The 13,496-nt window shown below is 30.5% G+C and overlaps 1 protein-coding gene across 1 annotated transcript in view; it reads right to left on the bottom strand.

Moving 5' to 3' along the window:
* Positions 1–12,839, bottom strand: part of LOC128986362 (nitric oxide synthase, salivary gland) — a 126,414-nt gene extending 113,575 nt beyond the window's left edge. The window contains exon 1 of the mRNA XM_054406704.1: positions 12,715–12,839. Within this exon, the coding sequence (XP_054262679.1) occupies positions 12,715–12,834 (120 nt within the window). The 5' untranslated portion in view covers positions 12,835–12,839. The remainder of the gene's footprint in view (positions 1–12,714) is intronic.
* Between the last annotated feature and the right edge of the window lie 657 nt (positions 12,840–13,496).

Below are 13,496 nucleotides of genomic sequence, written 5' to 3'. Positions count from 1 at the left end.
AAGACTGCTTTTTGCAAGCATTACCATTTTTTTACCTTCACCAGGGGACGGCCCATGAGGAGTAGGTACATAATCTTTAGTGTAAGCATAGGTTGATATGCACATCATTTTAAAGGTCTGTTCAAGTGGAGTTCATTGCCGGAAACCGCGTCAAAAAAGGTTCATCCGTTTCAAAATGGCGGCATTTCAAAGTTCTTGCGAAATATACCTGCACAGTGCACAGGCCTTATACTCATAGTCAAAATTAGCCGGGAAATCTGAAACCCGGTTAAATTTATTTTGATGATTGAATAAACTTAGTCTATGAGCTAGTTGACTTTAAAATACAATTTCAGCTCTCAAAGATAATGTTTAATACGAGTATTTACCAATACTAAGGCCTATAAAGGTATATTCTACAAGAACTTTTAACAGCCGCCATTTTGTAACGGATGAACCTTTTGAGACGCGGTTTCCGGCAATGAACTCCACTTGACCAGACCTTTAAAATGATGTGCATATCAACCTATGCTTACATTGAAGATTATGTACCTACTCCTCATGGGTCGTCCCCTGGTAGAGGTAAAAACATGAAAATACTTGGAAAAAGTAGTTTTTATACATGTAAGTTGATGTGAAAGGTTTGACTTTTCTAATGGATTTAGTTAAAAAGATATTAAGCCGTTTCCAGACTGTTTTGTCACGCTGTATATACATAAAAAATAAAACTTAATTCGTGGAAATGATTTCCTAAATTTTGAAAAAAACTTTTAAGTGTAATTGTTTGAAGACTCGCTTGTTTGTATTGCAGTTACAATAATTTATTTGATTTAAAACAAAAGCTTTAACGCACTCACATTTTAAGCTTAGGCATCTGTCGCTCAAGACAAGTTTTTTAATCAGATTTATCAAAGTAAATCCTTTTGAAAAGAATATTTAGGAGTCTACAGGTAGTTGTTTGAGGTTGATAATCACGACGTTTGAAAACAGACACTAAACAGAGATAAAAATGATCAACTCACATGAACAAGAGTGGCACCAAAGACGTAGAGTGCTGTTGAAATTTCCGCAGGTAAAGTTGTTTCTCTCAGGTATAAATAAAACTAATATAATAGAATACTACAAGTTTTCAATTTAAATACACGGTCTGCTAATTTTTTTATTTACGATTAGACGAGTGCTTTTGTAAAGTTTTGATGATGTCATACGCGCGTCTAACAGCTTTGATGTAATACTTTAAACTGGACACTTTTATTGCCTCTTATCCGGACCTAACAAAGTGCTCGGGGCAAAGTTAGTAAATCCCTTAACCCAAGCTGTAAATAACCACCACATTGTTTATGAGGAAAATCGTTTACCGGTTACTTAGAATATATTATTTATTATCTAATTATACATGTTATTAATATTATGTGCCACATTCAGTTATCGTTAAGTAATAAGACACGTTACACTTAAAGTGGCCAACACAAATCAGTGTTTAAATCTTATAAGAATTTAGACAAAAATTATTTAATCACTCCCTAGTTTTATTAATAATTTAAAATGAAAAACCAATATCAATATGTATCATAAAGGGGACTGTGACTGCCTATCTTATGTTATCTATATGTTATATATCTAGAGAACTATGACAGGTAGAGCCTTAATTTTTTTATTTTAAAGGCCATATGTTTATCTAGTTCCTCCTAGAAGATTTTAAAAATATATTTACACCAAGTGTTTTTTTTTTTTTTAATTTTCAAAAAAAATTTCATAGAAATTTAGTACACAAATTTTTTTTACGACTCGTGGGTGTAATTAATCAAAATCCTTCTGGGAGGAACTAGTATATTAAGTATAAAATATGTGGTAAAAATTTGGGTACTCTAGTCCTACACATAGCTGAGAAAAGTGACATCAAAGTTATAAAAAGCTAACTTACGGGAATCGTAGAAAACGTAGGCCCATGTGCAAGATAACTAAACAATTTTTTGTTGCTATGAGACCGGGTAAAAACATTTTATTTTATTTTTTTTACTAACTTCCGGTCAAGCTAGGAAAAAAATAATTATACCGTTGTAATCAGAAGATTTTAATTAATAATTAAAGGCCAAAAAATAAAAATGTCAATTGTTGATAATTTTTACGGTCACAGTCCCCAATGACTCTAACCTCTCTCTATTAGACTAATTACTCTGGTATAAAAATGGCTAATTGGAGATGAATTTATACAATTATAAATGAAACTGCATCGGGTAAAGTGTACTATTTTTAAATAATAAGTATGTTTGATCTAGTAATAGTTTAAAACAGTTAGCACTAATCTTACAGTTAATTTCAACGATGAAGTAAGTTCCTTTAAGAGGAGGAAGAAGTTATTGCTTTAAGCAGGTAATACATTTAGAGTAGTCGCCGCAAGTTATCAAAGTCAAAATAGGATTTAAAGGCATAGATTGATAACTGTAATCAATAGTCGCTCTGTTACGCCAGCTGCTTTTAAATCATGTGGTTGGATGTTTTTGTATTGTTGAGTGAAGATCTCTCAAGTTCACTTTTCCATGATAAATGTGGAGATTAATCATACTTGTAATTAAACGTTTGTTTGTAAAAATTATAGTAAGTATTATTTATTTATATTTTTTGTTGCTTTTATTTCTGTTTGAATTATGTAGCATGAAAAACTTTTTTTTCTACATCGTTAATAAAGGATATTATGCTAATTATTTTGGAACATCTCTTTAATATTCATCCCTAATACATAAGATTTTAGCACATTAAATTTTAATTTCTCACAAAATATGATTCCATCTATATCTCATTGACATAAACTAATAATCCAAACGTTATACGTAGATGTTATTAGAGTTATTGCAGAATAAAAATAATGTAGAGTATATTCATACGATACTTTTTTTTCTTTTGCTTTGAGACTTTTGATAAATTTATACTACTGCACCTGGGTAAGTAGCTTCTATGTACTGGTGGCCATTTGAAAACTCTCTACCATCCGAGGTTTTAACTAAATTATTAATTTTATTGCTGTATGAAAAAATATATAAAATGTAAAGGAAAATACTTTTGCTTAGGAAAGGACAATTATCCTCCCGCCCCAAATGGGTATGAGGAATAACACTCCTGTACAACAGAAGAGTCTAGTTACAAACAATCAAAAGCTAATCATAAATGACTAGCAACTTGGAATAAGTTCTTTACCAAAAATATGGATGCCGTATGCGAAGTTTGTTTTGCATTGCAATGATTGTAAATTTCAATTCAAATCAAATTAAATAATTGTTTTTTGCAGTAAGTTTACATCACGAATACTAGACTATTAATCGATAATACTAGTAATCGTGGTTTACATTATACAACTAAGTATAGTGAATACGGTATTACTTCGTTCTATAAATACAAAAACAAAATTTATTTACAAATCTTTTAAACTTGAATAATGCGTATTTGTTTTCTGTGTGTAAGAGAAAGCCATATTTTTTTATAAAAAAAAAGGAATTTTCAAAGGATTTTAATGGTATTCTGGAAGATTGAATGATTGGTACCAAAGTGACCGATGGAAGACATCTGCGTTAGTCAATATCATAATATAGATCATAATATATCAATATCATGTTATAGAATATCATAAAAATTAACCAAACCAACATGGACTCACTGACTAAAGTGAACCAAAATTACATTGACACTTTGAAAATCGATAGTTTGTTATTGATTTATACAAGTAAATTTATTTACAAGTAGATATGATCATTGAAAGGAGATTTCTTTTTGCTTATTTACAAGCTCATACAATCTTGCATTTACTTGATACACTCCTGTTAGTGTATTGTAAGTGTAAGTGATTGTTAATGTTAAGAGTGTTAACCTGTAAAGTAGTTAGTTATCAACAACACCTCATTCGCCGCGCTCACGTCACTTGTTACTGTTACATTTTCCCTGGGAATTAAACACCAACATTCTAAGGACTGTCATCTTCTAAAATAACTTAGGTACGTTTTAATTATATATAGGCTATCTTCATCTTTACACAGTTATTAACGTTGTGAAAATTGGAGTTACATAAATGTTATGTTTGATTATTATCGGTTCAAAGTGTAAGAGACATTTACCAATACATTTTGTTTACTCAAAATGTATGTGTTCAATGTTTAACGCATTAAGTTAACTAGCTTAAAATAGATGTTATTATTGTTCCTAAACAATAATAATAGATCAATCAATAATAAATCAATCAATAATAGATGTTGTTATTGTTCCTAATTACAACTACATTATCAATACATTATTAAAACACTTAATGTTATTAATTATTATAGTACTATTCCAATAAATGTATAACATTATAAAGTGTATTAAGTGCATGTAACCATAAGTATGATGAAAGTTGTGCATATGTGTGTTAAAATAAAGGGAACTGCGTTAAAATGTTAAAGGACTAAGAAAAGTATACCATTTGATTGGTAATTTATTTCCACCATTCGATGGTGATTCCTAATTTGTACGTACCTATATTTCACAGCTGATGAATTTATTTTACCGTTCATATGTTTATCCATGGGAAGAGTGGGATAAACAGCTGATAATTATTTAGTCTCAATGAGAAATTAAAATATCAACCAAGATACCAAATGACCATTACATATCAGGATTCAACTACATTATCAATACAATATTAAAACATTAATGTTATTAATTATTATAGTACTATTCCAATAAATATATAACATTATAAAGTGTATTAAGTGCATGCAACCATAAGCCATCAAGATAGTATCAACTGTAAACTTGTAAGTACTGGGGGAAAAACACAGCGTGATAGGTACGCATTCGAATATAAATGTTTTTCGTAATTGTATGCTTTATATTAAGATACTAATAGGTCGGTTATATAATGTTCACTTTTAGCTTGGCAAATTTTCAATTTCTATACTTGTCGTATTCGTAATTAATTTGATGTTGATGTTTGTGCAGAATGTTTGTCGATTGTCACAGAAAGCAATGGGCAACTGTCAATTATACAGAAATGTAAATCTCATTACATTGTGGGAACAAATTAATAAAGTACACCAATATGTTGGCTCATCTCTATTTAACGGCAAATGCAAGCTGAATTGTGTGGATTAAAAACATCGCGATGCAAACATTAATTTTCAAATATACTGAACTCCTACTCAATTAAGATAAAAGGGTCGAATAAAGATTATACAATATGATGAAGTGATCAAAAAAATGTTATACAGACCTTTAAGTGCCTGATGCTAATCAGTATTTCGTGAATACTTATTAATAACGGTTTATTATAAAATTCATACTTTTAATGAATTTTCTGTGATTTGAAAGATAGAGACTGTCCAGGCATTATGGCTCAGATTTATCTTTCGAAAACAAATAATCCCTTTAAACCCAGCCGTCAGAAGTTATCTAAGTCTAAGAAGTATTTAAACCCCTTTTGGCGCTTATATTCATTGATTTTTCAGTGAATTCGCGGGCCCTAAAGGTGAAATGTAGTTTAATAAACCCTTCTAAGCACTTATAAAGGTAATCTAATCTATTTCTACAACAGACAAAGATGTCAGCACATGAATGTATCAATAAATGTTTAGTCAGAATAATGAAGACAGATAGTAATTAAAATTGATTACTGTTAAATTATTAAATGATGATTTTAATGTTGAAATTGTATCAATAGTTTACACTAAAGTATACAAAATATGATACGTAAACACACTGAAGCTATATTACCTATTTTAAATACATTTTTACCCTTACATGATGTATGTATATAAGGACTGAATGTTGTGTTTTACATTTTTAGCATCTGATCTTAAATGCCTCATCTAGGATACGTATGTATTATCTTTGAAATAAACACAAGTTATATTACCATTTTTTCACTTATAAAATTTTTTGCTTGAAATAAGACACTATAGGTTGACGTACTTTAAAGACTAGTGTAACAAATCGTTGAATTTATATCACAGCCCGTCTCGGGAAATTATCAGTGGAGTAAGTTATAGGATTAGATTTCAGATGTTCACTCTTAAGTGATTTGTTGACTTTATGATATGGCAAAATCCAATATCTTCTCTGATTACATTTTATCTTTTTAGATATAGATGTATCACCCATGACATAACGTTTGCCAATAGGTGTGTCGTGGATGCTATAATAGATGACAGACTTATGAAAACTATCTTTAAACACTTTTCAGATGGAAAAGGTTGTAAATAGTTGTCTCCGGAAAACTTCTCGACACTAATCAAATGTTTAGCATCGCTATTATATTAGTTGGTTTTTTAATCCTATTTATTTGCGAAGTCAGTACTTGTTTAGAATGGCATGCGTGATAACAGTTTGGAAAATTAAATGGTAAAATTCACTAGGATGGATTAAATGTAAAAAATAAACTCAAAATGATATATTATTAAAAATGAAATCTAAAAACTTTTTACTATTATTACGATGTATCCATTTTTTGGTTACCTTAAACATTGGAGTTATTAGAGAGAAGAGTGGATTTGCTGTAAGACAAATAAAGCACTAAACAAATGAAAATTACATTTCCTGAAAGTGGGCTCAGTTTTATGGGCTGTAAAGAGTTCTGAAGATCTTCATTAGTGTAAAAACCAACCACGTACTTCATAACAAATCTCTTAAAGTGTAGACGCTATTAAACAACCCAAGTTCATAACACGAATACTCTCTGAAAAGAATTATTTAGTTAAAAAAGAATTAGGAATGCTCTGTATAGTTCTTTAATACATTTTTAAAAACTTTTCAATGAAATTGCGACCATACAAAGTAGGTTTTTTAAGCCAAGCCAATGGAGATGAGTGTAGGATGAGTGGCGTGATCTTGTAGTCTTGTTAGTGACTAAGGCCGACTTATTCCTTAGACACAGCTGATAATTAATAGCCCATACAGCTAATGGCAACTAAGGGACCTATAGTTTTTATAATGGAATCCGAACCACATTTTTGCCTTGGTATATACGAATTGGTCTAATTTTCAGGATAGTACTGCGGATAGTCGTAGTACTCACTAGTACGGACGTTAATCCACACCAGGGAGTATCGCATTCACAGTGCATGTCTATAAATATCCACGATTTGTTATAATATTAATTCATAGAATGGTTAATATTAAAAACTATTTCCAACACGCGGTTAAAGGTATGACTTAAATTGTGCACCCACTCAGTTTCTTCGGCATGAAAGATAAATGAATATGCGCTAAGATTTTAAAGATCATTTAATTTAATATTAAAACCAATATATAGCAAAGCCTAAAGCTCTGATACAAAATATGTGTATTTTAATGTGTAGGAGATTTATTTGAAATTTGTAATTTGTTTGAATTATGTTTTTGACGGTGTAACGCAATTGTCGCATTACATTGTGTAACTAACTAAAATTATGTTGTGTTATCTTAGAAGTAGTACCATAGATAAATCATAAATATCATACTCCCCTTAGTAGATTTGTCATCCTTATGGAACAACTGAAGCCAATTTTATTGTTAGTTCTGTACGTCCAACTGTAGAGTTTATGTTTTGTTATCAAATTGTTTCTAGTTATTTCAGTCATTTTAAACCTCATTTAACCAAATTAAACGATTTAATCATAAACCATAACTGGTCTCCTAGTTATATAACCGAATAGTAAAGCATATCATGAAAATAACCCTAAAATAATAAAAACGAAATGTTGTCTACCCCAGCGATCAGTATGGACATACATGAACTAGACATGAAAAACAAGCTTCAAAATTAACAACGGGATGAGGAGTCTACTTGTGTTGCTTGTAGTACTCTATTTAACTCAAACATGTTAAAAAAATGTAAATATGATACTTAAAAATGACAAATATATTTGGCCGTAAGGCGGTTTCATCGTAGGCCTATTTTAGATCTTTGTAACCACCATTAAAGTTGCTTGTAAATCTATTGCTGATTGACCATAAGTAATCAAATAAAAAGGTGATTCGCATTTATAAAATTTACAATTTTAATTTATCCCCTTTACGCTTCAAACTTATAAACCCTGATTTAAAACATCGTGTGTAACCATTGGGGGCTTATTTTGCAAATACATATACCAAAGTTACGCCTGTAAAGACCCTTAACTTAAGATACATTAGAGTATCAGTCAATGAGAGCAACGTCTCAAGTTGAGTGTTGTTATCTCAGAGAAGGTCATGCCATTCGTCCCGCTCACGGATGTTATGTTTCAATGAGACTCATGCCCGAGGTGCCTAAACATAAGACTTATCTCGTGCCTCAACGACTTGCTCACTTCTGATCAGTCCCTCTTATCAGCTGGCGCGTATTGTCAACTGAGCAGCCTTATCGCTTGTTTGTAAATAGTGATGACCTGAGGAGCACAGCAGTTCAAGTAGTTTCTAGTTGATGTCGATATAAACACTTTCATTGAGCTACCTGAGACTAAATATATTCTGGAAAACGAAATAAAATACGCGTCAATTTTTGGTCTCCCCAGTATACGTGTGTTGATTGCGTTTAGAAAAAATCAACTTTACGATTAAAAAGTAATTTTAAATACATTAAATAATTAACAATGCATGTGTTTCCTAGTTATAGACTTAATACCCAAACCAGAAACAAGTGATTGCGACTTGTGGCAACTTTTGCTTTTGGTAGAGCGGAATTTAATTTTATGAGTGGCTAGGAGATAAAAAGCAAACTAACCGACTTTTTGACCAGTTGTCATCGTGAAGTGAAAGACGCACGCGACCGCATTCATTGCAGGAGCTAGTGGTGAGGATGGGCGCATTATGGTAATAATTACCAGCATGTAGGCTATACCACTAACTGAGCTATGTATTTGCATTTTAGACTAGACTAGAAGTCCTGCACGTAGGAAATAACTTATAATCAGGCGTCTAGCAATTTAACTAGTTAATGGATATTTTTCAGCAGCTACGTTACTTTAAAGAGTTAAAGTTAATAGCTTAACTATCTCACTATAAACCCCGATTACAAAAAAAATTGCGGAATGGTTGTACACTTAGTAAAGAAAAATAGTTTACTAAAAACCTAGTGGGTTTACGTGGGGGTGAATTAGTAAAATGTTGACGAATAGGGTAGGCCTACATGACGCCAAAAATCAATTACTACATTTACTAGTTATGGCCATTACTGGCTTAAAGAAAACATTTCGATAATCTGTCTGAGGATTTTTTTATGTTTAAGCGTGTTCGATGATATTTACTATTATGATTTTTGAGGTGTGATAACATTTAAGTTCTTAATGCCTAAACCATAATACAAAGGATACTCCAAAAATATACTCGACTTTAAATTTACTTAGCTATTATTCGGAATCACATTTAAACTAAATTCTACATTATGTAATAATAGATTCATTTTGTAGACAAACGTGTTTTAAATCTGTTTTGTTTACAATAACCCTCGTTAAAATATGTTATAAATAGAACGTATAACAAAAGTGACGTTTGGAAATATTCCAGAGCTGGTCATGTACGATTCAACAAAAAATACCGTGAAACAACCACTCGTTAACACATATGTACTTTTTTGTTATTTAATTACATTTCACTCACTAAACAGTTAAATTGTTCAAACATAATCAAGTAGTCCTTAATTTTAAATTTAAATAATACGCATTTGTATTTTTTAAGCATGGACTGTAATAATAATATAAAGAATGTTTCAAGCAACTAAAATAAGTACAAGGGTATCAATGTCTGTCACTCCAGTCCTGAGAAATAAAACTTGGACTCTTTGAGCTTGCCAGACAAATAGCCCTTCTTCTGGCAGGAAAAACACAGGAATGAACTCTCTGCAATCTGTCTTTGTTGTCTAAAATTACTTGTCTTAATTTGTCTTTGGAAGACGCTAAATCGTTTTTTAATTGCAATCCTCATTTGAAGCAATCCTACTTATATAATATGCTTGGTGGGAAAATTTATTTATTTATATACGGTTTTATTCTTTGTATATAAAACCTTTTTAGGATGCAAACACGTAATTTTATTCAAAAAATGGCTTTTAGTGCCGTTCTTCTTAAAACACGATTAATCCTTGAAAAAGTCAGTAAAATAAAATATATTAATGATTTAAGCTATTTGTGAACTACATCAACTAATAAAGCTGTCACCCCCTCCTTCTTTAAAACCAATATATTTTAGCACTGAATCGACTTTTCCTTGTTTTATTGATATGTTTTTTTAATACATTCATATAAAAACACGAATTTTCTTTCTGAGGTTTTTTTTCTAGATATTACTCAAATTTGGTATATTTGTAAACGATGTTTTCAATGTTGTCATAGTTTTCAGTAACGAGCAACCTATAGCAACTGGACCTTGTGTATTTGGACAACAACAAGTATATACAATAACGTGACTTTGTTTTGTATAACGAGAAGTATAACAAATAAATTATAGCAAATATTCAAAAGATTCTTCAACAATTTGTATGTTGCCATTTCTGAAGCATAGTTTACTGTTCAAGGATAGTGGAAATATAACTCTTGCACATAGTGAAACTATCATGCAAAAATATAATTTCTTTACCTTCTAATTGTAGTTAATAATTGGATTATTAAAATAATTTATTATTACTTCCTTAAAATCATACAAATTGTATATCAAACAATGTATTGACACTATCTTGACAATGCATATATCATTTTTTTTTTTAGATCATATCTAAATTTGTTAACCCATAGTTAATTTTTTTAGTTTGGATCTTATTTATTATTTAAACCATCTTTATTCTGCAGGTTAACACATTCTTTATCCTACTTTTTAATGAAAACACTATTTTGATGTTAATACATCAATTTTACTGCAGATATATTAACTCGTAAAAACACCCTCCATGCAATTTCAACATTTTAAGCACTATTAAAATATCTTTACTCATATGTAACAATGTTTCTATTTATTGAAATACTACTAAGATTTATTATTACAAACAAGTAAAATAAAAAAAAAGTAATTGGCACTGTTGTTTATCAGAACAACCTTTGCATTTTACTCTATAACAATCTTGAATCTTTGTACATTTGTTTTATCGTGTACAATTCATACCAGAATACAAGTTCATGCATCATACAAAAATGTTAAAATTCACAAAGATTTTTAATTAAAATTATTTTACGCAGCCATTTTGGTGGTTTGACAAATGACCTTTGATTCTGTTTGGTTGAAAATGTAATAGGTCTTCACGGCTTAATTTGGATGTATGGTACATAGTATATGTTAAAGCAATCTTATCCATCCGTCTTATATGAGGAAATATACATTGGGTATGTGGATAGCTTATTTCTATATTGAAGGGTTTACATGTGTTTTCTTTAGCAAATAAACCAAATCTATACTTCAGCCCCAAAAATCAATACTGTATTTTGTATTTTGAATGCAAATAATAAGCCAACGATTGATAATGTTTCAATCTGGTTGCTCTAACAAAATTGTCAAAGTTGGTTATATTTGTTTGAATTTTACAAATTTCGGTTTCATAGAAATTAAGTTTAATGTATGCAAGAATAATCGCTAATGTTAACTTACTTTTCTTTGTAGTTTTTCATGTTACAGCTGTATACAAAATTGTATTCAACCACCTTTCATTCTATGTTAAATATGTAGTATATCTTTAGATGAGTTCATGTTTATCGTTTATGACACATTTTATAAAAACCATATATTTTTTTGTGATTAGGTGACATATTTATAATTTTTATATACCTACTTTATACTAACGTATAAAATATAAATGATTGAGGGTTGATTAAACGATGGACCACCGTATTCGCTCGTTTTTGTATTCCTAAGATTACTTTGTATGTTTCTTGTCTGTGTTCGCACAGCTAAATAATGTGAGAACTTAGATTTGAGAATTATAACAGGCTGTCATAAAAATTAGCCAATGCCATGACCCAAATGAAAATAAAACCAGTTCTAAGACCATGGTAATATTTTTCACTTTCTTTACTAACAACTTTTATTAAACTGGTTTCTAAATAGATTAATAACAATCTGAAAACACCTAAATCCCCAATATATTTTGTCTTTGGTGTAAAACGTTATTTTGATTAACTAATTGTTTTATGAGAGATTCTTTATAACAAATAAGTGATCTTTGAAAAATATTCATTACAGCAAAATGTATTAATCTTCTTAATATTTTATATTTATAACCACTTATTTAGCTGTTGCAACACAGCATTTTTTTTGCCGGTTTTGAAGCATTTCAGTAATAAGCAGTCAGAAATGGAGCAAATAAGTAAATACATTTTATTGTAACATTATAATTATTTATAATTTTATTACAATTAAAAAGTTATAATTTTATTATAACTATAAATGCTTCACAAACTTATAAGTTTACTCCTTTGATGTTTTAATTTAGTTTTGAAGTCTAAGATAAGCGTCTCCGACAAAACTTCAGAAACTTTTATCCAGTTTATAAAATCCCCAAAGGCCATTTTAAAACAAATTTCATATTCATTTAACAATAATTGATCTGGGTAAAAAGCATATAAAATATTAATTAGATATTTTTCTGTTTCCGTCGTGCATAAAACTGATCGTTCAGAATGCAATACGAGCTACAAAGCCTAATGTGAAAATGTTTACCTATCAAAGTAGGAAATGATTACCGTTGACGCGTATTGATTATCCTATACTTTCACCTAATTATCGGTGGCATTTAATGTTTAAGATTTGAAGCGCATAGTTAGAACCCTCTACCTGGTACACTTCTTGGGTAAGGTGGAGAGAGTCGTAGGTCTCAACTCTAGAAGTTAGGTTTCTCAGACGTAGAGGTTTCTTGGGATGGTTAACATCTTCTATCACGGAGGGCTTAGCCATCCTGACCGCGCACGTAGCAGACGAACACTGACTCAAACTGTTGAAAGTTGAAGTCAGCCGCGCTCCCTCCCCCCCAACAATAAGCCACCTCCCCCTCCTCCCTCCCACAGCTACCCATGAATGAACATTGGGGGAGGAGCCATTGACGGATTTTCCGATTTAGGATTTCTCCCTACTTAGCTGACAAGTACGAAATCGATGGTGCTCTTGTCTTACAGAATGATTTTTGGCTCAATAATTTAATGTTTTATAAAATGTAGCTAAGAACGTTAAAACACGATTAAACGAATTGAAAATGTTCGTTGTGCTGAGTAAACAAATAATAAAAATATATCTTTGCCCATGAAAATGGCTGACAATGAGTTTTAGATAGTATGGATTTTAAATTTTATTTATGGGGTGGAATCATGTATAATTATCACGAGTGTGAAAAAAACGGATTGCAGTTTACATAAATGAAATTAATTACATTATCCATCTCTAGATGGAATAGTACTATAATGGATTTAAAATAAATTAAATATATTCCAATCATTTTTTACTTGCAAATAAAATAGATACAGATTACCATCAGGGTATACAACATTCGTGAAATATTATATAGAAACAAGTCTGGACCAATAAGCATTTCTTACTAAAAACATCCTAAAACAAAAGCACTA

The sequence above is a fragment of the Macrosteles quadrilineatus genome, unplaced genomic scaffold (genome assembly GCF_028750875.1).
Source record: "Macrosteles quadrilineatus isolate MER2022 unplaced genomic scaffold, UCM_ALF_1.0 Scaffold_2__2_contigs__length_208266976, whole genome shotgun sequence".
Taxonomy (NCBI): domain Eukaryota; kingdom Metazoa; phylum Arthropoda; class Insecta; order Hemiptera; family Cicadellidae; genus Macrosteles; species Macrosteles quadrilineatus.
Note: the sequence above shows the minus strand (reverse complement) of the source record. Positions and strands in the feature narration are given on the sequence as shown.